The 26,320-nt window shown below is 40.5% G+C and overlaps 2 protein-coding genes across 6 annotated transcripts in view; one reads left to right on the forward strand and one right to left on the reverse strand.

Moving 5' to 3' along the window:
• The window catches only part of LOC124110674 (apelin receptor-like), a 58,421-nt gene that overhangs the window by 27,559 nt on the left and 4,542 nt on the right, over positions 1 to 26,320 (reverse strand). The gene's annotated exons all lie outside the window — the stretch shown is intronic.
• Positions 2,540 to 26,320, forward strand: part of LOC124110676 (serine/threonine-protein kinase PAK 3-like) — a 46,793-nt gene continuing 23,012 nt past the window's right edge. Inside the window, exons 1-3 of one of the 5 annotated variants that reach the window (XM_048387163.1) lie at positions 2,563 to 2,681; positions 7,866 to 7,935; positions 17,889 to 17,989. In XM_048387163.1, coding sequence (XP_048243120.1) covers positions 17,934 to 17,989 — 56 coding nt within the window. In that variant the 5' untranslated portion in view covers positions 2,563 to 2,681; positions 7,866 to 7,935; positions 17,889 to 17,933. Of the gene's footprint in view, positions 2,682 to 7,865; positions 7,936 to 17,888; positions 17,990 to 20,404; positions 20,530 to 24,691; positions 24,809 to 26,320 lie in introns of those variants that run through there. The other 4 variants (XM_048387162.1, XM_048387166.1, XM_048387164.1 and 1 more) reach the window with 4 other exon arrangements.

A 26,320-nucleotide genomic window follows, 5' to 3' on the forward strand; every position in this document is an offset into this window, starting at 1 on the left:
CATTTTCAATATTTCCCAAGAAACAATAAGGTCAGTTCCGACCCGATTTTACACGGCAGCTTTTACAAAGTGATTTTGTCCCATTAATTAATTCATAGATCAGTTGGAAAATTCATATATTCAGTCCACGTGTATATATGTGCGATGTTAATGCTGCCATGCATTGCTGACATTGGCTGTCTCAGGCGTCGCATTCAACCGTGCAGGGTTGCGTCCTTTCGTCCTGCCAGTATCCGCTAATAACTGGTTCTAATCCCAGATTCGACCCGATTAAGAACCTGTGCTTCGATAGCAAGCTGACACGTTGTGATATTAATGAAATACTGTTTATAGTGGTATAAAGGCCATCTCACCCTCGCCTCGACTGGTGACAACCAAGAGACACATTAAATGATTAATTCATGTGCAATTGGCCATTATAGTCAAGGTAGACCGCCTCCGTGGTCTAATGGTAGAGCGTCCGCCCGGAGAGCGGGAAGGTCCGGGGTTCGATCCCCAGCCGCGTCAAAGACGTTAAAAGATGGTTACCCTGTCTGGCGCTCGACACTAAGGGGCTAAAACAAGGACTGGTCGGCTCGGAGTCAGTATACTGTGTCTGGATGGGGTATTCATGTTAAACTGCGGCATGGTATCTCAGTGGTCTAGCACTATAAATCGGCACCAGTCCGGACTAGTACAAGCAGCCACACAAACACACATGCACGTCGCTATATAAGTGCAATAATCTTTGACGCGACGTTAAACCCCATTTCACCTCACCTTATAGTCAAGGTAGACAGAATTTTGTCTATATCCTTTGCTCTAAGTCCCATAGTGACAATGACTAAGCGAGACCTGATCCGGGACTTCAGTTACCCTTCTCAGTGGTATACAGACTTGGGTGTTGACGGAAGTGTGATGTATACATTCTGACAGAGACAGAAGATGTTGTCAGAGAGACAGAAGACGCTGTCGGTGTGACAGAACACGTTGTCATCGGGGTTTCACATCGCCGAGTCTGTGACTCTTCTATCTTATCCGCGAACCTTGTCCCCATTACATCCGGGCTGTTTTGGGCGGTCAGACTCGCCTTCAGTTGTGTTGTGGCATAATCATGTAATGTGTTGTACATGGGGATACATCACCCGATAATGTTGTGCACAGATACAGATATTAAATATGATTAAATCTCACAAAGTAACAATATAGCAACACTGCCACAGCAATATTGCAACGATAATACAGCAATATATGACGACAATACTAAACCAAGACCGCAGCAAGATCATATCATCGCCGCAATATCACAGTCCAACTCAAGTCTAGAATGATTTGGCAAGTCTAGATTGCCTCAGCTCTAGCTCTGACATTAAGGATTGTTCTGGGCTCCATTTGGATTATATAATTTTATTTTGTAGAGATATATTTTTAAATAATAACTTTATTTCTGGGACTAAATGTCAGTCTAGCAACATCACAGCAATATATACATTTATACCGCAGTAATTTTACAACATCACAAAAAAATATTACGGCAATATAACATAACTATTACAGGATTATTGGATTAATATCTTAGTAATATGACATAATATTCGTGACTATGCTATGTCTGGTTTGGGTCAGGTAAACATGTGGTTGAGTATATGAGCATCGATCCAGTCGTCAGAGTGTGACACACCGCCAGCATGGTCAAGGCAGCAAGCAAATGTGTGCAAATAGTCCCACGCAAACATGGATCCACGCTCAGCTTTTCCATGTACTTCAGATGCATAAGAACGGAACGCGTGAATATGGTTTTAGGTCGCTTTGAACAGTGTCTCAGTTATGAGTGAGTGAGTTTTGTTTAACGCCGCTTTTAACATTATTCCAGTTATATCACGGAGTGTTAGCTTAATGTGGGAGGAAAGCCTGAAGTGATGCAGGTCTAAGACGTTTACCACTTCGGTGAAACCCACGAGCACGGGTATGGTGATGACAAACCTAGAAACATAATCGGGGCGAACCGGGATTCGAACCCACAGTAATAGGCTTCTGGCATGCCTCAAAAAGTGACGCCTTGGACGACTGGGCGAGTTGTCTTAGTGTCAGTGAAAACATCGGGAAATTACTATCTTTCCCTTTAGAGAAATTAGGGAATTGTGTGTGTGTGCGTGCGTGTGTGTGTGTGCGGTGTGTGCGTGGGTGCGTGTGCGTGCGTGTTAACAATGACATTTAATGGTTTTAATGCGGTCTTTTTCATTGTTAATAACTATGCTTGAATAGTTTTAACAATTTCCATGAAAAAGTTCCTTCTTTATACAATATTTAAGGTTTGCAGTCATCACTTCATAAAATTCGATGAATATTGAATAGTGAGAAATTGTTTTCAACTCTGAGATGATAAATATTTTTGCGGGCAAGTACAGCACCAAAACTGCTTTTGTCTTCTTCGTTTTGTCGTATTTTAAATAAATTAAACTATCCCGGCCTTTGAATAACCAATGATTACGGTGCGCTGGGTGAAACACATTCTGATTCACTTTTGCCCAAGCCCCGAGAGATGAGATGAGATGATATTGTCTTTCAAGTCTCGCACGCACCTGCGAGAGTTCAGCGAGATCGATGCAGCCATCTTGTTGACTTCCTGGAGTTTCGTGCTGCACCTAGAACGAATGTCTGTCTCATTGCCGTTGTAATCGGCATATTTATACATTCTTACCGTAAGTACTTTTGCGGATAGTATGTTCGACTTGATTTTTATTGTTAATAAGATTGTATTGACTGTAGTTCTTGATCCTCTGACTAATGACAGACCGGCATGACAGACGAAGTTCGTGGACTGGATGTTTGGTATTGATCGCGACACAACTTATAATTTAACATCACTGATTTAATACTTGTAACATTGTTGCAGTGAATTTCAAACAGAATTAATTCAACTGTAATATTATGAATCATTACTGGTTTTATTGAGAAAACCTTTCACCGATAGCTACGTTATTTAGTAAAATAATTTCATCTTTTTTTCTGTCTGTAAATTTCGCCTAAGACGTTTCCATTTATAAACATATGTTTTTTCTTTGGTTTGAATACGTTTGTTAATATATTTGGTGAACAGTAGTTAATATTATCTCGTATAAACACTGTGATTTTGTCTTTTGATAATCTGATAATCCAACAGAGGATTACTCATCAATTGTCAGTAGTTAGGAAAGTAGTCTGGCTGTCCAAGCTTGAGTCACCAGTCGCCCACAAAGGATGGGCATGATACGGAATAAGTCAAAATATGTTTCACGCTTGTGCAGATTAGCACAATGAAACATTTGCTATCTACTCATGTATACTAAAAAATACAAACATATCACTCTGACATGATTGAAAAGTTCCATTGAATGATATGTCTTAGCCCGACACCCAAATGTTATTGAAAATAAAGCCATTTGAAGTCTCTTGGAACGAGATTATGGCACTGTTTATCACTGACACAGTTGTCAGTGACAATATAACAGATAATGACTCACTTGCTTTTTTTGTAGATTAATGACTGTGTCTACAAAATAGGAAAGAGATAGTACATGACATAATATTTATCAATAGGGCTGGCTATCGATATAGATCTTAGATTCATAGAGCATGTAGAGATCGATAATTGCTTACTAAATATCGATCAATTATTAATAAATATCAGAAAAGTAACTTCAAGTAAATATGCAAGAAAGTTCCGAAAGAAATCAACATTTTAGGCCACTGGTGAGCACTGACACGTGTGCATGGATCAGTTTGTGGACATTTGAGATATAACAAAAAAACAGTTGCCATTCGTCTTCGGCAATTGACATGATTAACATTTTGTTACTGACGTGTTTCATTTTCCTTTTGAATGTCCTTATTTTCAGTTGAGTAGAGAAATATTTTTGACGCCCTTTTATTATAGTTATACTAATCCTTCCATTGATAATTTATCCCAGCTTCTTTCATCAGCGACCCTGCAGTTATTAAAAGTGTATCTTTATATTTATAAAGAAACCAACCCAGATAAGCACCTTACTGGTATATCTGTTTAGTAACAGTGTACTGTATGCATTTTTGTATATGCAGCACTATGCATGCTATGGGTCATGTGGCCTCTTATGCAAATAAGAAACTTGTCACTCAAATTTCTCACATGATTGACGATAATTCCAATTATCGATCCTTTTAGCCAGCCCTAATTATTAATGGCATGAGACATGCTGGTAGAGATATCACTTCTTAATCATGGACAGCGGAGCAGTGCTCCTGTTTACCTGTTTACTGCAACATGTACAGTTCGAAGAGCCAAAGATTTAAGGTGCAGCATGGAGAATCATCATCATGATCATGGATCACATGATATTCAGGTTGTGATTTTCAATCCCAGTTTCACTACCTAATGATTTCCTTGCACTCGATACAGTGCTAGCTGGCTTTTCAATTGTGGTAGACATCCACTGCCTGCAACACTGTGGACTACTCCATAATGATGATTATTTAGCAAACGTAATTTGAATATCAGAACTGAAAATAGTTAAATGAATAGCAGAGTTGACTCCTGAGTTGTGTGGGTTGTGGTCTCAATAGGAAATAGAAAAGATTATGTCCCATACATGCCATATCATCATTGTTGGCAGCTGAGGGGTGGTAATGATCAGGTTCTATTGTTTGTGATCTGGCGAATTGTGTTGTGAGTGAAGTCTGTTTTTGACACAGATAGCAATATCATGCACAGTTTTGTCACACTTCTGTCATGACACGGGGGGCGGTCGGGTAGCCTAGTGGTTAAAACGTTCGCTCGTCACGCTGAAGACCCGCGATCGATTCCCGACATGGGTACATTGTGTGAAGCCCATTTCTGGTGTTCCCTGCTGTGATATTGCTGGAATATTGCTAAAAGTGGCGTAAAACCATACTCACTCCCTCATTCACTCACTGTCATGAGCATCTGCCCAGTTGCCTAAGAAGCGGTAATTCGGTTGCATCCCTTGGGCACACCAGAAACCTGTGATCAAATCCTGATTTGCCCGATTATGTTTCTGGGTTTATCAGCACCATACCCTTGCTCGTGGATTGAATCGAAGTGGTTATCGTCTAAGACGTGCATCACTGGATGCTTTCCTCCCACATCAAGCTGAAACGCTACGATATATTTGTTTGATAGGCATTTTTGATGTTGACAGATGATAAAGTAGACACAATTTATGGATAACAACTTCCTTATTTTACTGTAATGGTAACGTTTGGGTATAGCTCCTTATTCCGTTGTTAAGTAAGGCTGAATAATGAACATGGTACAGAATATATGTGGTAGGTTAACACTAACAACGATTGCATACATGACAGAGGTTAACATAAGAAGGTTTAATAATAACAGAAGGATAATACTGTCACAGCATGATGGACAGAAAACACAAGATGAGGAAGCCAGTGTCAGGATCTAGATATGTATTTTGTCGTTGTTTTGTAGAAAGTTTGCCACCTTCCTCGCCATTGAGATTGATAATACCATTTTCTGAACATGCCATTTAGCTTGTGAATCGTACGGAAAATTATTTTCCATGTTGTCTTATGCCCTTGTGGGGATTTCTGGTAGGAATAGGTCCTATCAACCTATGCTAGTTGTAAGATACGACAGAATGGATCGGTGGTCAGACAGAGTGACTTGGTTGATACTTGGTCCCTGTCCTACCGGACTCGCAGAGTAACTCATGAGCGTCCACTCTCAATTTGTGTCATATATATATACTACTCAAGAGAAGTTAAGGGTCACCTGATTCTTTCATATTACTATAGTTAATCTCTCATGTCATGACAGATTAACTTTACCATTATGAAAGAATCGGGTGATCCTTAACTTCTTTTCAGTAGTATATTATGTCCAATAAGACCGCGAAGACACAGGTGGTGGTCAGATTATGAATATATCAATATGTTCCTGATAACTGGTCATGACTCTTTAATGTCTGCATTTAGGTACAATGGCAGTCTTCATTAACCTCAAATGTTCTTTGTTGTCATTTATCATCTGACATGTTTCAGCTGAAACAAGCATGTGGTTTAGAATGCTTTTGTATAGCATTGTACAGATAATGACCTAATAATTAAGATTGTCTACTCAGAAAGTTTGAAAATATTAAACTTTTATACATTTTAACTACTCTATTTACTGTTATTAATTGTGTGTCTGGGCCGGCATTTGTCTTGGCAAATGTGCTAGTGCCTCTTTAATTTTTTTAAGAACTGATTTCTGCCTACACCATGTATACAAAGTGTGTACAATGGTTTTTAGGTTTGCACCCAATAAACACACGGATCTGGTAAAGTCATTCCTTGTGAATAAATAAGTCAGTAATAACTGCTTATTTAATCATTAGCACAAAATCTGTAGACGTAACAAAGTCGGTGACATCTATATCAGTGTAATCATGCAGCACAGGCCCCACCTCCCGGTATATGTTTATCAGCCAATCAGGGAAACAGTAGCTCACAAGTGGATGCCACCTAATTTTTTAGATTACCATATTCGACGTAATAAGCGCCCCGCTCTAATAAGCGCCCACGGCGATATTTGCTAATATACTGACTCGTGAACAATCCCAGTTAGCACCCTTACCGATTGATCAATGTACACAAGATTTATGTATTCGTGTATAATACACACTCGTTTGTTATATGCACCCTTAATTATGGGCAATTAAATTCTCGAAAATATATCTATCGTGTATAATACACACACATACTTCTTTTATATCATTTCAGGCTGTCTGCATAAACCACAAAATTTACAATCTTTCAACCTCGTTTTTTATCGCACCAAAATTATATTCTAATAAGAGCCCCCTATTTCTAATTTTGAGAGCGCCCTGGGCGCTTATTACGTCGAATACGGTAATGGAAACAAACTCTAGTGCTGGGATGAAAACTGTGTGATCAGATACATATCACGATTCTTGCATGTGCTGTTTCCTGTGGTGTATAAGCCATCTTTTTGAAAGACAAGAGGGCCAAATACCTGGCACACTAACGATTTACAGTTGGCAATGCCAAGTTTGGCACAATGGATGAAAATATTTTCGCTATTCATTTCACCAGTAATTAGTGATTTGGTTTAACATTTATTGAAGAATACATTTAAGTTAAGAATCGATACTTTTTACTTTGTGTGTGACTGTGATCGATATTTGTATAGAGAACTAAGAAATCACATTCGACCGAAACATCGGTGTATCATCCCGATACTAATAAACGCTTCAAATACTGCTTGGTTAGCCAATCAAATGGCACATGATGACATGGAATCACTTGCAATATATTTATTTTGTAATTTTATTTCTGTTTAGATTGCATACATATTGTTAAATAGATTACTACTTTGTGACAGTAGGTAGAAATATTCTGATTGTATCAGAGCTCCAGATAAGCTTTTGGTGTTATGGGTATTTTACCCATGCATTTTAAAATCATTGAGTATCAGTAATTCTATCTGGGTATTCAAATTTCTGTTACCCACTAGTTTTTACACATGTGGGTATTTAAGTTAAATATTTAAAAACACTATTCATCTAGTCCCTGCAAACTGGTGTTGTGTTTGGTTTCGAGAGCTTTATAGGACTCAAAAGTACCACGATACTTCCACACGAAAGTGTGATGGCAAATGATCATGATGTAACTGTCATCGTGGAATTTGGCAAGGTTGACGGAATGCCCGTTTATAATTTCAAAATAAGTTGCTGATTTGCTAATCGAATACGCAGGGTTACTTCACAATAATTTGATGATACACACAAGTTTTATTTTTGTAGCATATCTGTAATGTTTGTTGCGTATTTGATACGCTTGGATTATATTTGACTGCATATTTCTGTATTTCTGATGCATATTTTACGCAGATACACAGCTTATCTGGAGCTCTGTTGAATGCAGTACCGACCCATTGTATGGGAAGGTGAATCTCCTAAGGTACTTTTGTCAGTAGCAGAGGACTCACTGTACTTTGGTGCCTAAATGTATCATGTGTATTCTTGTCCTCAGCATCCTTCTCATATGTTCCTTCTGTCTTGTGAGTTGTTAGCTTCTACGCGAAGCACCTGTCACTGTTGTTGTGTCCAATAATAACGCCTCGCTGCTTTACAATAACACTTCCCATTTGTCTCAGCTCACCTCACCTGGCCAACCTTTCACAACAACAGCATAATAAGGTGTCTAGAATTATATCTGAAGAGCTTCACATACCATCTTCCCAAGGCAAGCGTGTCCACTAGCCTATATCAAAGCCTAGTTTCTACCCTTGCCACATCAAGGCCACTTTTCTGGGCTCGACTCTGGCGCCACCTCGTGTAGATCACAAGTTGTGCCCCTTGTAATGAAAACGCAATATCCACTCAGATCGCAGTTCTTATCTCATACAGCTTCACAAAGATGGCAACTACCATAGGTGGTATATCCTAGTCGATCAGATAACGAAATCATTAGCGATTTCATCCCTGACACAAAAACATAGACAATCTTTCGATGAAAAAGGCGTGTGAACAAAGACAGGCAGCGGCAAATCACTTTCGTACGAAGGTGCACCAGTCGTGGGTGTTGATTTTGTGAAACGTTCTCTGGTTGGACTATCGATATGTTTGATAGTCAAATCATATTTAGCACAGAAAAGTGGGCTTGGTGTGGCAAGGTTGGAAACAAGACTTTGATAAAAAGGCTAGTGGACGCTCTTGCCTCGGGAAGATGTTCACAAATGTGAAACTGATTGAGTGAATTGTGCAGATTCTTGAATTGTATTCTTTCACAGGTGTTTATCCAAATACTCACTCTAAAAACACTGTACGAGTCACACAACTTTTTATTAACAAGGCTTCTAAATAGTATAAATGTGACATAACGGTATGGCTGCTTAAGTTTTCCAGCATGGATTGTTTTACTTGTGTAGTAAACAGTATACATGGTATTTATAGCACACGGTAAATGTCAAACCCGAGTCAGATCAATCGCTGGCCTAATCACTGTAATTAATCATGTGTTAATACATTAGTTAATTTGTATATGAGTTTGTTTCAGAATGAGTAATATGAACTGACAGTACCACAATTGCAAAGATAAAATATTTTACACTCCCTCCTTCCTTCTCCAGAACAGCCCCCCTCTTCTCTTCTCCCTCCCCCCATCTTCCATTACTCAATTTATGTTTCTCTTTCCCTCTCTAGCACAGTATCACCGGTATCTTGGTAAATGGAGGTTCATTCTCTCCACAATGCAAGTCACAATATCATTTTTTATTACGTTGTGTAACGGGTGATGTAAAAAAGCAATTGTATTACATGTTTATGTTACACACTTGCCAAATACCCAGCATGCATCCCTCCATATTTATTGAATGAGTAAACATGTTGTACCAGCATCTTGTTTTGTTCCATAAATGAATTTCAAATCATACACTATTTTTTTCAAATTGTTTCTAAATTCAAATTTGAGATATACCGTATATGACCGCGTATAAGCCGAATTTTGAGGACCAGAAAAAAGATTCTGTAGAAAGGGGTCGGCTTATCCACGGGATACGCTTTCATGATAGTATTTTTCAGATCGTGATCTGTTAGAAACATCGCCTGAATGACGGTCCGATAGATTACAACTTCCCGAAAGTTTGGAAGTTGCCACGACTAGAGCCATTATTGTTATAAATTATCAATAAAGTTATTATTATACACCAATGTTGTCATTATTAAAAAAATGTTATGCATGTTACTACTTCCGATAATAAGTTTTCAATTGAATGTTCAAAGTTTATCGTTTTTCGTAAACTCCGCGATCTTTACATGCCTTTCAATTCCTGGTTCGGCTTATCTGCGGGTCATATCTTTTTCTTTTGTATTTCAATGGTCAAGTTAACACCTCGGCTTACCTACGGGGTCGGCTTATCCGCGGTCATATACGGTATGCAATATATCATGATACAAATCGCAATATGGCCTTTATGCATTGTAAAATATTGTGATACACTTTAAACCTCCAATGCCCTTCCCTTGGCTGCAGTATCGCCAAACAACACACACACACACACACACACACACACACACACACACACACACACACACACACACACACACACACACACACACACACACACACATTATCAGGGATAGAAACGAACTGTTTTAGTCCACTAGTCGTTATAATGATAGCATATAGCAAAACCCTTAAAAATGACTTGGGCAGTTTGGCAAGGACAATGGGACTAGAGCCAATTTCTAACGCTGATTATCAGCAATCACTGTTTGCATCAGATCTGCCAATAGTGACATGACGGGTGCCTCTGCCATGGCTGCATTTATTTCCGATTCTTAAACCAGGGAACAGATCACGGTGATAAACTGGAAGAAATAACCCATAACGAGACTAAACCCACGGTAGTAATTGTCTGCCTTGTCCAGACAACAGTTTGCCAATATTGATTACAAGCCTGCACGCTGCCCACTGCTCTCATGCTAACAGGCTGTGATAGTCCTGACTTATTACTCCCACTGACATTCTCAAGCCTTTGTACTCACAACATGCTGGTGCAGGTGCCCCGGGGCACTGGGTTTCTGTGACTGTTTGGTAGAAATCAATGATAAACCTATTACATTATCCAATGCTGAGTCAGCAGAAAGGAGGCCACATGATGTTGTAATGGATTCTAGCACTTCACACTAACCAGGCAGTTAGGATGGGTCTTGGGTTGAGACTCTAGTGTTTGGGGGTCTGATGGAAGGCTTCTTGTAGATGGCCACATCACAGGAGGATGCACTGAGTGTGTTGCTAACCTCTTCATCCTCTTGTAGTCGTAGCAACGATCAAAGGAAGAACTTCGCTGAGGAGGAGTTTGAGATGGTTGTCAAGAAAGTATTTTGGGTGTCGCGGCTTGATGAGGCATCGATACACAGGCCTCACAGTTTGGGTAGGTTCTGTGGAGCCAAGTATCTCTGAAATAATTTTCAAGGAGCCAGTAAAAGAAAAGTATGGAGTCAAGAGGAATCTGTTGTAATGAAGGGGCGCAAGCAGCCTGGTGGTCTTGGGGCACAGCAGGCAGAGTTGTGTCCCTTACTCATGCCAGGCTGTCCCTTGTTGGTTCAAGTCCAAGTTATGCCCTGATTATTTACATGGGTCAGCATCATATCTAAGCTTGTTGGTTTTACTGAAGTGGGGAACATCTGGGGATTTGCAACCTCTTGTTACTTTTGACGTTCTACCCAGCTCCACATCCAGCTGACATGCTCACTCACTCACTCACTCACTCACTCACTCACTCACTCACTCACTCACTCACTCACTCACTCACTCACTCACTCACTCACTCACTCACTCACTCAGATTCCAGGATAGATTAGGTCAACATCAACCTATAACAGTCGATTCTGCTCGAAAGTTAGCCATTTCTGGATTGGGAGGTCAGGATCAGCAACTTTGTTGATTGCGTGCTATCGTAGTGAAATGAAATAAACACCTTTGCTGGTTGGCAACACACAAAAATTAGATCGTTATTCATCATGTTCATGTTAAATGTGAAGTTAGATATTTCATTACAGAAAAACATGTAAGCGCTCGGCTTGTCATTGCTCTGTCCAGTCAAAGATTTATGGGTAGTGTTTAATACCCAGTCATGAAGGCTGTCTAATAACAAGGTTGTGGGCAGAGTTTTTACCAACCATCATTAATGGCGGAAACCATTTTCTAAATAATAAAGATGATTGATTTGGAACAGGATGCATGTACAATTACACAACTCTCCAAATAATGCTTGAAAGGATGGTCGATAACTTGGTGGTGGCAGATAAGAGAGGGTTATCAATCTCAGTGCTGTGAGTGTCGAATGTCCCATGTTTTAACAGACTTGCTACAATCTTCGCAGTTCGCATGTTTTGTATAAACATGGTTAAGATGTTAAGATTGCAGTTACTTCCAGATGTAATGCCACAGAATCGTAACTCTCTAGCCTTACCATTTGCTTACAAAAGTGGTGGTTCCCACACAAAAGCACAGACTGCCACAGACTTAGTTTTGTGGTGACCGCCTCCATGGTCTAGTGGTAGAGTGTCCGGCCAGAGAACAGAAGGTTCATGGTTCGATCCCCGACCACGTCATACCAAAAGACATTAAAAGATGGTACTTGTTGTTAACCTGTCTGGTGCTCTGCATTAAGGGGTTAAAACAAGGACTGGTCGGCTCGGAGTCAGTATACTGTGTCTGAGTGGGGTATTCATGTTAAACTGCGGCATGGTATGTCAGTGGGCTAGCACTATGAATTGGCATCAGTCTGGACTAATACAAGCAGCCACACACACACACGTGCATGCACGTTGCAATGTAGGACTATGCTTGTCGTAAGAGGCGACGAACAGGATCGGATGGTCAGGCACGCTGACTTGGTTGAAGCATGCAAAACAAACGTGGAACGTCTCATTGTGAAAAGGTAATGGTGTGTCAACGAAGATAATAATTCGACGTAGATGTAACAGTACACATGACCCGTGAAGATCCAGGGTAGAATATGTCTTCAGCAACCCATGCTTGTTGTAAAAGGCAACTAACAGGATCGGGTGGTCAGACTCGCTGACTTGGTTGATGCATGTCATTGATCCCAATTGCGTGGATCGCTGCTCATGATATCAATCTAAGGATTGTCTGGTCCAGACTCGATTATTTACAGACTGCCATCATATAGCTGGAATATTGCTCACTGCGGCGTAAAACAACCAACCAACCAACCAATCATTAGGTCCAATTTTAGTATTTTAGGCTACTCAAGGAATAATGTTACCTCCTGGATGCTTTAGTTAGTGGGCTTTGAAATCAGGCTTGGAACAACAGGACAATTACCTCCTTGTACCAATCAGGAACAATTATCACTGACATTCCAGTGAAAGTAATTATAGACATGAGGTTATCCTGGAGAGAACCAAGCCTTGTGACACCACATGTCAATGACATATTTCATGTGAACATGCCTGCTGACAGGGACCACCATTTACTATTTGGGGTGGTGGGGAGCTGGCTTTATTTAGTCAGAGACACTCTGGGAGAGGATGCACAAAACAACTTACATTATTTTCATAGCAATTTTCTGGCAGGTCATCAGCATCTCACTCACTTTCCTCCCACATTAAACTGACACGCCATGATATAACCGGAATGCTGTTCAAAGCAGTGTTAAACCCAACTCACTCACTCACTCACTCACTCACTCACTCACTCACTCACTCACTCACTCACTCACTCACTCACTCACTCACTCACTCACTCACTGCCTCCGTGGTCTACTGGTAGAGCGTCCGACCGGAAGGTCCGGGGTTTGATCCCCGGCCATGTCATACCAAAAGACCTTAAAAGATGGTACTTGTTGTTACCCTTTCTGGCGCTCGGCATTAAGGGGCTAAATCAAGGACTGGTTGGCTCGGAGTCAGTATACTGTGTCTGAATGGGGTAATCATGTTAAACTGCAGCATGGTATCTCAGTGGGCTAGCACTATAAATCGGCATCAGTCCGGACTAGTACAAGCAGCCACACAAACACACACATGTACATGCACGTCGCTATATAAGTGCAATAATCTTGGATGCGACGTTTAACCCAATTTCACCTCACTCACTCACTCACTCACTCACTCCACAAATATTGTGCTATGAGATGCAGGCCAGTTGACCGAAGCTGATCATGCCTGTCCCTGGGGCAGTGTTCAGTGATAATGTTTTCAGGGCATAATAAATGTTTATTGGGAAGAGGGTTATCCATACAATGTATTTCCATCATCTATTATGATCGTCAGAGAGGTCACTGGGATACCTTCATTTAATACTCCTGATTATCACATCATTGATACTGCATTAAGTCTCTTGTCTTTGATTTGTATTGCTTTTGATGGTGAGACAATTGATTATTACAATTGATTACCTGGTTAATTTTTCATACAAGAGGACTAATTTTTCATACAAGAGAACACATGTTCATGAAGAGATTAATCCCTGAGTCTGTAGAATTCCATTGGCCATGAGTTCAGTGTCTGAATTAAAGGAAATGACAGGGTGCCATCAGGACCCACAGACTCTAGAAAATGCAGGCCCTGAGTAAACCCGTCAGCCCCTTAATATTTGAGTGAAAGTTGAATTTCCTTAAACAAACCTAAAATTATTTCAATTAAAAAAAAAAAATACAAATGAAATTCCTGAGAAAAACAAATTCTTCATCCTATTTTTTCTATTTTTGTCCTGCAAAGTTTCTCCAGTTGCTGCATTACACCTTCCACGTAATGCAGCATGTTGATTTGTGATGAACAGTGATCGTACAGAAAGGAGCTTGCATTATAGACAGGCTACAGCAAATATTGAAAGGAAGTGATTGTGCTAGCTATAGAAATTAATGTGCAAGTTGCAAAGTATGTTGAGGAACTGTTTGCATATATTTGTCATGAAAAACGAACAAAAAGAAACAGCTTATCGTGACAAATAGACACGTAAATTACTGCAGGCCATAAGGACCTATACAAGTTTGAATGAGATTGGGGTGGTCAGGCTCGCTGACTTCATGACGCATGTCAACGTATCACAATCGAGGCTCATGATCACAGGATTGTCTGGTTCAGACTCGATTATTTGCAGACCGCCCGGGCATATTGCTGGGTGCAGCGTTAAACAACAAACAAACAAATTAGTTTGAAACTATGGACCTGACACAAGATCTCTCTGCCTCAGGCCTACGGACAGGCGCTTCTTTCGAACACTGCTTGGCTTTGAAGCCTTGGGTCACACTCATTCAGAGCCTTGATGCCCACTCATTCAGAGCCTTGGTTCACACTCATTCAGAGCCTTGGTTCCCACTCATTCAGAGCCCTAGTTCACACTCATTCAGAGCCTTGGTTCGCACTCAGAGCCTTGGTTCACACTCATTCAGAGCCTTGGTTCGCACTCAGAGCCTTGGTTCACACTCATTCAGAGCCTTGGTTCGCACTCAGAGCCTTGGTTCACACTCATTCAGAGCCTTGGTTCGCACTCAGAGCCTTGGTTCACACTCATTCAGAGCCTTGGTTCCCACTCAGAGCCTTGGTTCACACTCATTCAGAGCCTTGGTTCACACTCAGAGCCTTGGTTCACACTCATTCAGAGCCTTGGTTCACACTCAGAGCCTTGGTTCACACTCATTCAAAGCCTTGGTTCACACTCATTCAAAGCCTTGGTTCACACTCATTCAGAGCCTTGGTTTGCACTCATTCAGAGCCTTGGTTCGCACTCATTCAGAGCCTTGGTTCACACTCATTCAGAGCCTTGGTTCGCACTCAGAGCCTTGGTTCACACTCATTCAGAGCCTTGGTTCCCACTCAGAGCCTTGGTTCACACTCATTCAGAGCCTTGGTTCCCACTCAGAGCCTTGGTTCACACTCATTCAGAGCCTTGGTTCACACTCATTCAAAGCCTTGGTTCACACTCATTCAGAGCCTTGGTTCGCACTCATTCAGAGCCTTGGTTCACACTCATTCAGAGCCTTGGTTCACACTCATTCAGAGCCTTGGTTCACACTCATTCAAAGCCTTGGTTCACACTCATTCAAAGCCTTGGTTCCCACTCAGAGCCTTGGTTCACACTCATTCAGAGCCTTGGTTCACACTCAGAGCCTTGGTTCACACTCATTCAGAGCCTTGGTTCACACTCATTCAAAGCCTTGGTTCACACTCATTCAGAGCCTTGGTTCGCACTCATTCAGAGCCTTGGTTCACACTCATTCAGAGCCTTGGTTCGCACTCAGAGCCTTGGTTCACACTCATTCAGAGCCTTGGTTCCCACTCAGAGCCTTGGTTCACACTCATTCAGAGCCTTGGTTCCCACTCAGAGCCTTGGTTCACACTCATTCAGAGCCTTGGTTCACACTCATTCAAAGCCTTGGTTCACACTCATTCAGAGCCTTGGTTCGCACTCATTCAGAGCCTTGGTTCACACTCATTCAGAGCCTTGGTTCACACTCATTCAGAGCCTTGGTTCACACTCATTCAAAGCCTTGGTTCACACTCATTCAAAGCCTTGGTTCCCACTCAGAGCCTTGGTTCACACTCATTCAGAGCCTTGGTTCACACTCAGAGCCTTGGTTCACACTCATTCAGAGCCTTGGTTCACACTCATTCAAAGCCTTGGTTCACACTCATTCAGAGCCTTGGTTCGCACTCATTCAGAGCCTTGGTTCACACTCATTCAGAGCCTTGGTTCACACTCATTCAGAGCCTTGGTTCACACTCATTCAAAGCCTTGGTTCACACTCATTCAAAGCCTTGGTTCACACTCATTCAGAGCCTTGGTTTGCACTCATTCAGAGCCTTGGTTCGCACTCATTCAGAGCCTTGGTTCACACTCATTCAGAGCCTTGGTTCGCACTCAGAGCCTTGGTTCACACTCATTCAGAGCCTTGGTTCCCACTCAGAGCCTTGGTTCACACTCATTCAGAGCCTTGGTTCCCACTCAGAGCCTTGGTTCACACTCATTCAGAGCCTTGGTTCACACTCATTCAAAGCCTTGGTTCACACTCATTCAGAGCCTTGGTTCGCACTCATTCAGAGCCTTGGTTCACACTCATTCAGAGCCTTGGTTCACACTCATTCAGAGCCTTGGTTCACACTCATTCAGAGCCTTGGTTCACAACTAGTACAAGCAGCCGCACACACACATGCATGCACGTTGCTATATAAGTGCAATAATCTTGTGAACGTGACTTTAAACCCAATTTCACCTCACCTCACCTATATAAGTGCAATAATCTTGGACGTGAAGTTAAACCCCATTTCACCTCACCTCACCTATATAAGTGCAATAATCTTGGACGTGAAGTTAAACCCAATTTCACCTCACCTCACCAGCTCCATACCTGGATGTTATCTGCCATGATATCAAGTGCATCACTTTGGGCTTTCTTCCTACGTTAAGTAGGTTAGCCGACACACCATCATGTAGCCATGGTAACTGAACCACTGTTCAAAGTAGCTTTCAAGTAAATCCCAACTCACTCAGGGAAGATTTTTGATAATAGCCTACCATGACCAGTGTTTATTCCCACCAACTCTCCGAGTTAGGATGTTTTTGTGTAGGTCTGTTAAATTATGAGACATCCGATGATCTGAAAGATTTTAAATTTTATAGGATATAAAATTATGAAGTGAGTGGCATTTAGGTAATGACTTGAATATATCGCTAAATACGCTAAAAACTTGCAATGATTTGTTACTCCACTTAGATAAGTTATCGGAATTTAAACACTGCCATAATACACAGATCTGTTACCATGGTAACATCAACTAACATATCTGATTGAGGGTAATTTCATATTGTGGAATTCTGTGTTAATGACTGATCAAGATGCTTAATGATAATCTAAATTACTGCCTGCTTTTACTGTGAAGAGATAGGACCTCATAGTGATCATTCTATTAGTATTGATACAATGTCAGAAAGATGATTCAGTGTAACCTTGGTAACTCCTAGTAGAGCAAGAGTAGAGCAGGGTAGACAGTGAAAAGGCCACATCACCAGGTGGCAATGTTTATTTTGTTTCTACAGTGTAACCATGATTACCTCTCGTAGAGCATGAGTAAACTGTAGAAAGGACACAACACCAAGTGGCAATGTTTATTTTGTCTCTACAGTGTAACCATGGTAACCTCTAGTAGAGCATGAGTAGACCGTAGAAAGGGCACGACACCAAGTGGCAACGTTTATTTTGTCTCTACAGTGTAACCATGGTAACCTCAAGTAGAGCATGAGTAGACCGTAGAAAGGGTACGACACCAAGTGGCAACGTTTATTTTGTCTCTACAGTGTAACCATGGTAACCTCTAGTAGAGCATGAGTAGATCGTAGAAAGGGCACGACACCAAGTGGCAACGTTTATTTTGTCTCTACAGTGTAACCCGTAGTGGAGAGAGGGCACACCAGTACTTGCTGACACAATGTCGGAGGATGTAGACAAGCCCCCAGCCCCGCCCGTCAGACTAGAGAGTGCCAGGTAAGTCACCCTTTCGTCACTGCCCTGGGGAGAGACTCCAGGACATCGTGGCCACTGAGAGGTCAGAGGAATATCTTTTTGCAAATTCCCGACAATTCCAAAACCTGAGTCTTTCAAAAATGTTGTCCTGTCCAACTAGAACAGATAATATGTTCGCACTGAACCCTACAGCATTGAAAAGAAAAGACTTTTGTTAGGGGGCATGAACGTTTTTGGCTCAGACTGGGCTTCATCTCAGGGGCGGTCAGGTAGCCTAGTGGTTAAAGTGTTCGCTCGTCACGCTGAAGACCCGGGTTCGATGCCCGACATGGGTACAATGTGTGAAGCCCATTTCTGGTGTCACGCACTGTGATATTGCTGGAATATTGCTAAAAGCGGCGTAAAAGCATACTCACTCTCTCACTTCATCTCCTCATCACAGCCCCTGTCAGGATGGCCCCATGACAGACGTATTTGACTCTGTGCTCCAGATAATTTTTCTACTGTACTGTCCCTTATCATGCTTATCAGAACTGACGAGTACTGCTCGTTTCTATAATTGACAGGTACTGGTGCGATATTGCACTGACATCATTCAAGGTTGGTTGTTTGTTGTTTAACGCCACACTCAGCAATATTCCAGCTATATAACGGCGGTCTGTAAATAATCGAGTCTTGACCAGACAATCCAGTCATTGACATCATGACGCATGACACCCACGCAATTTGGATATGATGACAACCAAATCAGTGAGTCTGGCCACCTGAACCCGTTAGTTGTCTCTTACGAAAAGCATAGTCGTCTTATTAGGCAAGAATGGGGAGGAAAAATGTCAACATTTGATAACAATAACAGGGTTTGAAATTCATTGCATTTTAGTAGTGATGGCATGGTTAAAAATCATAACGGCATGGTTAAAATCATTCCTGATACCTGAAGGTCATACTTCATAACAGATGTTATTTTAACAACAACACATTGTGACATATCTGTTACATCAGCTGTTATATTAAACCACAAATTAAAAAGGACAAATAAATGATAAAAAACAAACATATGACACGTTTTGTACATTAATGAATTGGGTAGTATCAATTTTAATGACAAGGATTGGGACAGATTGTACAAATTAAAACTGTCTTGGTTGCTACGATTGTAATAGTATGTGCTGCGATTGCAATAGTGTGTGCTACTATTGCAATACAATCGCAGTAGTGTGTGCTACTATTGCAATACAATCGCAGTAGTGTGTGCTACTATTGCAATACAATCGCAGTAGTGTGTGCTACTATTGCAATACAATCGCAGTAGTGTGTGCTACTATTGCAATACAATCGCAGTAGTGTGTGCTACTATTGCAATGCAATCGCAGTTGTGAAAATAGCCCCACTTGTCATCCCTAGTTCCCTGACACATTGGCCTCTAGACCAGCGCCAGCACATTTCTTTAGGTGTACGAAGCATAGCTTATGAAAGCCTTGTACTTTCACTTAAATCTTTGGGAAATAATGCTGAGTGATGAGAATATGATTCAAATGACCTGTGAATTCCAGAGCTGTTGGCACAGACTGCCTCCTAAGGTGACACTGACAGAACCAAAGCTGTGGTAAACGTCTCATGACATACTAGCAGCATATACAATGGCCCAGGGGAGTAGTCCTGTATGTTGGCCCAGGGTAATGTTGATGGTAAGAAACACCATCCAAAGGATGGACATGAGACCCACCAAAACATGTTTGAGTTAGAGTTGACCTAGTGGTCAGATGCCACAAATTACCAAAGTGGACATCAGTTTGGATTGGCTTGCCTGGCACAACATGATCAGGGCTGTAGTTTGACCTGCTCAGAGGCCCATTTCTGGCTCCAAGTCGGACTCAAATAATGGGAATAATTCCCAAATTAGAATAAAAAAATTCAAACTTCATGATAATAATGTCATAACAAATTTTACAGCATTGTAGAGGTGACTTGTATTTCACTGATAACAGTACCAATAAAAAGGAGGAGACCTAAGTGCTTTAGCTTACATTGTGTTTTGCATACAATGTCAAACTACTTCTGAATATAAAAAACCAAACAGTTTCAAAAATGCCAGATTTGAACAAAACAATTTTTTTCCCAACGTGCTTTGTTTGGAGTTCCAGATAAATCAGTGTGTGATATTACAGAAACATTGTTCAAAGGAGCATTAAGCCAAAGTTACTCACTCACTCTGCGTTATGTCACTATTAGTCACACATAACGAGGGCGTGTCGGATCAAAGTAAGTATGCCTGAATTATATGTTTATGAAACTAATTATCCCACATCAATCAGATCTTCTAAATATACCTCTTCCCTGTAATGATACTTACAGCTTTGAACCATGACAAGATATGGATTTGAGGTGTATTGTCATGGTAATGAATGGCAAGCCCTTGTTCAGCTCGACCAGACCAGTCACCGCCCTGTGATATCAGCAGTATGTTCAGGACTTGTTAGACGTACGACATCTGGGCCAGTGAGTTAGCGACTGATCTACCTGATGCAGGCTAAAGTGTTGATGAGGAAAAAACATGTCCGGTAAGGCCGATCTAGTTGCGATGAAGAGACAGGTCTATTTTGAAAAAAAACCTGTCTGCTAAGGCCAATCTAGTTATGATTAAGAGTACGTCTACGTATCTATTTTGTCTTTCATTACATCATGGCAGTGTAAATATTGATGTCAATTTCAAATACCTGAGAAATAGGGTTTTCTTTTTGACTATACATGATCAATCGTATTGTGTGTATTCTTACAAAATTGTACATAATTTTTCAACTAGTGCGTTAACATTTGTCATTGAATATGTGTAAAATTAAAATAAATAACATTGTTAATTTTGACCTCCTATAGAAATTTGACCTAAAGCATTTGCATTGGGAGGCCGTAACAAGTATGTAGGGACATAATTGATACAATTTATTAGTCAATATTATGTTTTATTATGAATAAATTTGAAGACCCAGTAGTAACACAACACAGTGTAATAACCCAATGTAACTTTTTTAACTTGTGTACACGTGTCACTTCAGATGTTTCCCAGCTGACTGACGCAGGCATCGTGTATATGTGAACTGTAGTGGATAATGTATCACTGTTATGAGATACTGCGACATGACTCATTGCGGCAGGCCAACATATTGTCTATGAAATCTTATATTGCACAATACACTTCTCTCTTCTAAATTTATAACAAATAATTATCATGATGCTAATAGAGCTAACAAGAGCTGGCTAGACTTGCTTTTGTATATTCATCTAGATTGGTTTTGTTTTCATTAAATAAATATATTCCACAGTCATGGTGCAGGACTGTCATTGCGGTAGCACACCAACATATACTTTTTCAGAGCTCCAGATAAGCTGCGTATCTGCGTAAAATACGCATCAGAAATACAGAAATACGAAGTAAAATAAAATCCAAGCGTATCAAATACGCAATGAACATTCAAGATACGCTACAAAAATATAACTTGTGCGTATCATCAAAATATTGTGAAGTAACCCTGCGTATTCGATTAGCAAATCAGCAACTTATTTTGAAATTATAAACGGGCATTCCGTCAACCTTGCCAAACTCCACGATGACAGTTACATCATGATCATTTGCCATCACACTTTCTTGTGGAAGTATCGTGGTATATTTTAGTCCTATAAAGCTCTCGAACCCACACAACACCAGTTTGCAGGGACTAGATGAATAGTGTTTTTAAATATTTAACTTAAATACCCACATGTGTAAAAACTAGTGGGTAACAGAAATTTGAATACCCAGATAGAATTACTGATACCCAATGATTTTAAAATGCATGGGTAAAATACCCACAACACCAAAAGCTTATCTGGAGCTCATGTTGATGTTACTGGAACAGCAAAGTAGGATTATTTTCAAAAATCTACTCATTGGTTTACAAAACCCAAAAGACTGGCTCCAAGGTAGTAAACTTAAGTAGAATACCCAAAGAAAACCCAATATCCAATGTGAATGATGTGAGTAATACTCCCTGACTCAGTTATCTTGAGGGGGCACGGGTGGCCCAGTCGTCTAAGTCGCCACGATTCGCTGTGCAGAGTTGTGTCCCTTGGGCACGCCAGAAACCTATGATTAGGGGTTTGAATCCCGGTTCGCCCAGATTATGTTTCTATGTTTGTCAGCACCATACCCGTGCTCGAGGGTTTCACCGAAGTGATAAACGTCTTAGACCTGCATCACTTCGGGCTTTCCTCCCACATTAAGCTGACACGCAGCGATAATAACTGGAATATTGTTAAAAGCGGCGTTAAACCCAACTCACTCACTCAGGTATCTTGAACCTGGTAAAGGGTTTTGGTTTGTTTGTTGTTTAACGCCACACACAGCAATACTACAGCTATATGACGGGGGGGGGGGGGGGGGCTGTAAATAATCGAGTCTGGACCAGACAATCCAGTGATTGACATCATGACCATCAATCCCACAACAGGGATACAATGACATGCATCAACCACCCGAACCCGTTAGTCGTCTCTTACAACAAGCATAGTCGCCTTTTACGACAAGCATGGTTTGCTGAAGACCTATTCTACCCCGGATCTTCAGGGGTCTGGTGAAGGGATCAGTATCAGGATAATTATTGTATAACTTCATGATCAAAAGTGTCTCTACTTTGTGTAGGTGAAAGGCCGCTATCAACCACCCCATTAACACAGGTCATGGAGGGAGAATTGCTTGAATCTAGTATTCAATACTTGCTAGTAAGATTTGTTAGGATGTGTTATAATCAGGCAATTAATTTTTTTTTCGTGTTGTGATCATACAGGTCATTGATATTACCGTATTCGACGTAATATGCGCCCTGCTCTAATAAGCCCCCACGGTGATATTTGCTTACATATTGGCTAGTGAACAATCCCAATTAGCACCCGTTCCGATTGATCAATGTACACAAGACTTATTTATTCGCGTATAATATGCACTCATGTGTTTTATGCACCTTAAATATGGGCAATTAAATTCTGGAAAAATATACCTGTCGTTTATAAACATTTCAGGTTGTCAGCATAAACAACGACATATATCTTTCAACTCTGTTTTTTTCCCCAAAAATAATATTCTAATAAGAGCCCCCATATTTGTAATTTTGAGACGGCGCTGGGTGCTTATTACAGCGAATACGGTATGCTATGTGAATCATTTTCAGGGCGGTCGGTATCTTTTGGTTTTTGTCCTGTTTTAATATCAGATCTGGATTTTGTTGTCAGAGTTGTCTTTTCTTAATCATGTTAATTATGCTGACATATTGGTGCATTGTTTTCTGCCTTCTGAGTATGGCTGGGACGGCTAACTCGGGTACCCAGGTTAGAAGGGTACTGAGTTGGATACCCACAGGACTACCCGGACCCGTGGTTAGTCAGGTGATATATTGTTTAATGACAAAAATTATCTAGAACTCTATGGTTACACTACAAGTCACTAATGTTCGCATTTTTTTCTGACTGTGCACCCGTTCATTCTGATTTTTCATATGGTTGAATAAAGATATAACTTAATTCAACTTCAGTGTATGAATGACCAGATTGTTTAATACATGTATCAAAATACGTTTTGTCAGGGCTATGCTAAAAATGTTTCCAATCGGACATTTTGAGACATCTCCTGAGACCTACAGAAGGTTCTCGGGTAGGGTCGGGTAATAGGGGGGTGGGTACCGGGGTAGTAAATATGGACTCGTCCCAGCCCTACTACTGAGTCAAAAAGGGAACATTAATAATTTTAGGGTTTCAGTAATATTACTTATTCTGAGGCCATTGTCAGCAAATATTCCCAAACTGGAATAAAAGTAATTGGCAAGTTATGCTGTATAAGTAATAACTAATGTTATGGCTTTGCCATCAGTTGACTTACATTTCATACACAAGAAGAGGCTGTAATGTATAGTTTTACATTTTTGCATTGAATGAAATATACAATACCTCCAAATTTCAATCAAATTTGTGACTTTGATTACCGTATTCGATGTAATAAGCGCCCACAGCGATATTTGCTACTATACTGGCTAGTGAACAATCCCAATTAGCACCCCTTCTGATTGATAAATGTACACAAGGCTATTCATTCGTGCATAATACGTTTGTTATATGCACCCTTAATTATGGGCAATTAAATTCTGGAAAAATATATCTGCTGTTTATAAACATTTCAGCATAAACCACAAAATTACGCTCTTTGAACTCTGTTGTTTTTCACCAAAAAGATATTCCAATAAGAGCCCCCTAACTCTAATTTTGAGAGCGCCCTAGGCGCTTATTATGTCGAATACGGTAAGTCCCAAATTTGATTGAAATTACAATTTTGTTTGCCAAGGACATCTAGTTTAGAATGCCAGTTAAATCCCAGAACTATTGAATAATATTTGATGTCGATATGATAATGGATACTGTGCATGTCGGAAGTAGGGCTGCTGGGAAAATCTCATGTTGTAAAAAAGCGCATGAACGCCGGCGTGACATGTTTTATGTGAATGGATGTGAACAAAGAAGAATAAAGAAGTGAAGTGTCTACTGCCATTGGTTTGGCAATAACAATTAGTGCGTAGTCCATCAGGAATGTGGAATTATGTTAATGATGAGTTATTTTCTCTAATTGTCCTCATTGTCTGCCCACATAAGGAGCATATGGTGATAACATAAAACAGGGTGCTAGCATATGGTGGTAACATAGCACAGTGAAGGGCTGCATGGAGGTGTTCAATACCAGGGATACTTCATTTAGGTGTTCAACACAAGGGAGAATTCATTATCACCAGTGCTAATTATGCTTTTTCGGGCTTTCAAAAAGAGGTATGTTTTGGAACTTATTTTCACAGTGGCCTGAAGTTCAATATTTGTAAATACTCTTATGCACTTCGCAATATGTCGACGGGATCACAGTGCCCTGCAAAGATCAGATCGTGATTTGGAGGTGGAGAGCCTCTGGTGTAGTGGATTGAGGGCCTGGGAGAGAGCGGAAGGACAGTGGTGAGATCCCCTGTCCTTGTTAAAGACATAAAAGATGGCACTTGCTGTTACCCTGCCTGGTATTAACAGGATAAAAGAAAGAGGTGCGAGCTTGGAGTCAGTAGAATGTGTTTGAGTGGAGGTATCTATGTTAAGCATCGGTATGGTGTGTCTCAGTGGGCTAGATCTATAAAGCTAGCGTGCATGTACATCGCTGTATGAATGCTATGATCTTGAAGAAGTTGAACACAACATTAAAGTGAGCATATATTCACAGGCTCTGAATCTTTATAATTATGGACAGTGTTCAGAATAATAATGGGTTCCGTCGTGTGTGCGTGTGTGTGTGCGTGTGTGCGTCCCGAAATCGTTTCCGGAGAAACCATTAAATATTTCTCTACGAAACTTTGCATGTCTATCAGACTCATGCTGAACTGGTGCCTTTTGCTATTTAGGAATTTTATAAATTTTCATTTTTCACGTTTCCATTGCAACAAGTTGGACTTAGGTTCTATAGGGTAGAGTTTGTTTCTGGAGCATAACTCAAAACCCATTCAATACTTTCCAACAAAAACTTTGCATGTTTACCAGACACATACTGGATTCGTGCCTCTTGCTATTAAGGGATTTTAGACATTTTTATTTTTCATGTTTCCATGGCATTAGGTGGACTTAGGTTCTACAGGGGTGGTGTTCGTTTCCAGAGCGTAACTCAAAAACCGTTTAATACTTTCTTACAAAACTTTACATGTCTACCAGGCACATACTGAACTGGTGCCTTTTGATATATAGCACTTTTAGAAATTTTTATTGTTTATGTTTCCATGACAACAAGTTTGATTCAAGTTTTAATATAGGATTGGTTTACTTAAGGAGTATAACAAATAAACTGTTAAATATTTCCTTGCCAAATATTGCATGTCTATATATAAAACGCATACTGAACTAGTGCCATTTGATATTAAGGAGTTTTAGAAATGTTTATTTTAGAGTTTCCATTGCAGCTATTTTGACATGGGCTGAGAGAAATGTTGGGTCAGTTACCTGGTTTGGGACCATAACGTGTTCAAATGGGCAGGGGATATAGATGACTTTGTCAACTATACGCTTGTTTAGTTTAAATCTAGCTACCCCTCTCCCCCTCCTAATTTTTGTAGTTTTAACGCTTTTTGTATATCTTAAACAACAGGGTCTCAATATGTTTGAAATGAGGTCTGAATATACACACAAACAGAAAGGTCACAATATGTTTGTAATGAGGTCTGAACATACACAAAAACAGAAAGGTCTCAATATGTTTGTAATGAGGTCTGAACATACACAAAAACAGAAAGGTCTCAATATGTTTGAAATGAG

Source organism: Haliotis rufescens, unplaced genomic scaffold (assembly GCF_023055435.1).
Source record: "Haliotis rufescens isolate VD_foot unplaced genomic scaffold, xgHalRufe1.0.p SCAF_67, whole genome shotgun sequence".
In the NCBI taxonomy this organism is placed as follows: domain Eukaryota; kingdom Metazoa; phylum Mollusca; class Gastropoda; order Lepetellida; family Haliotidae; genus Haliotis; species Haliotis rufescens.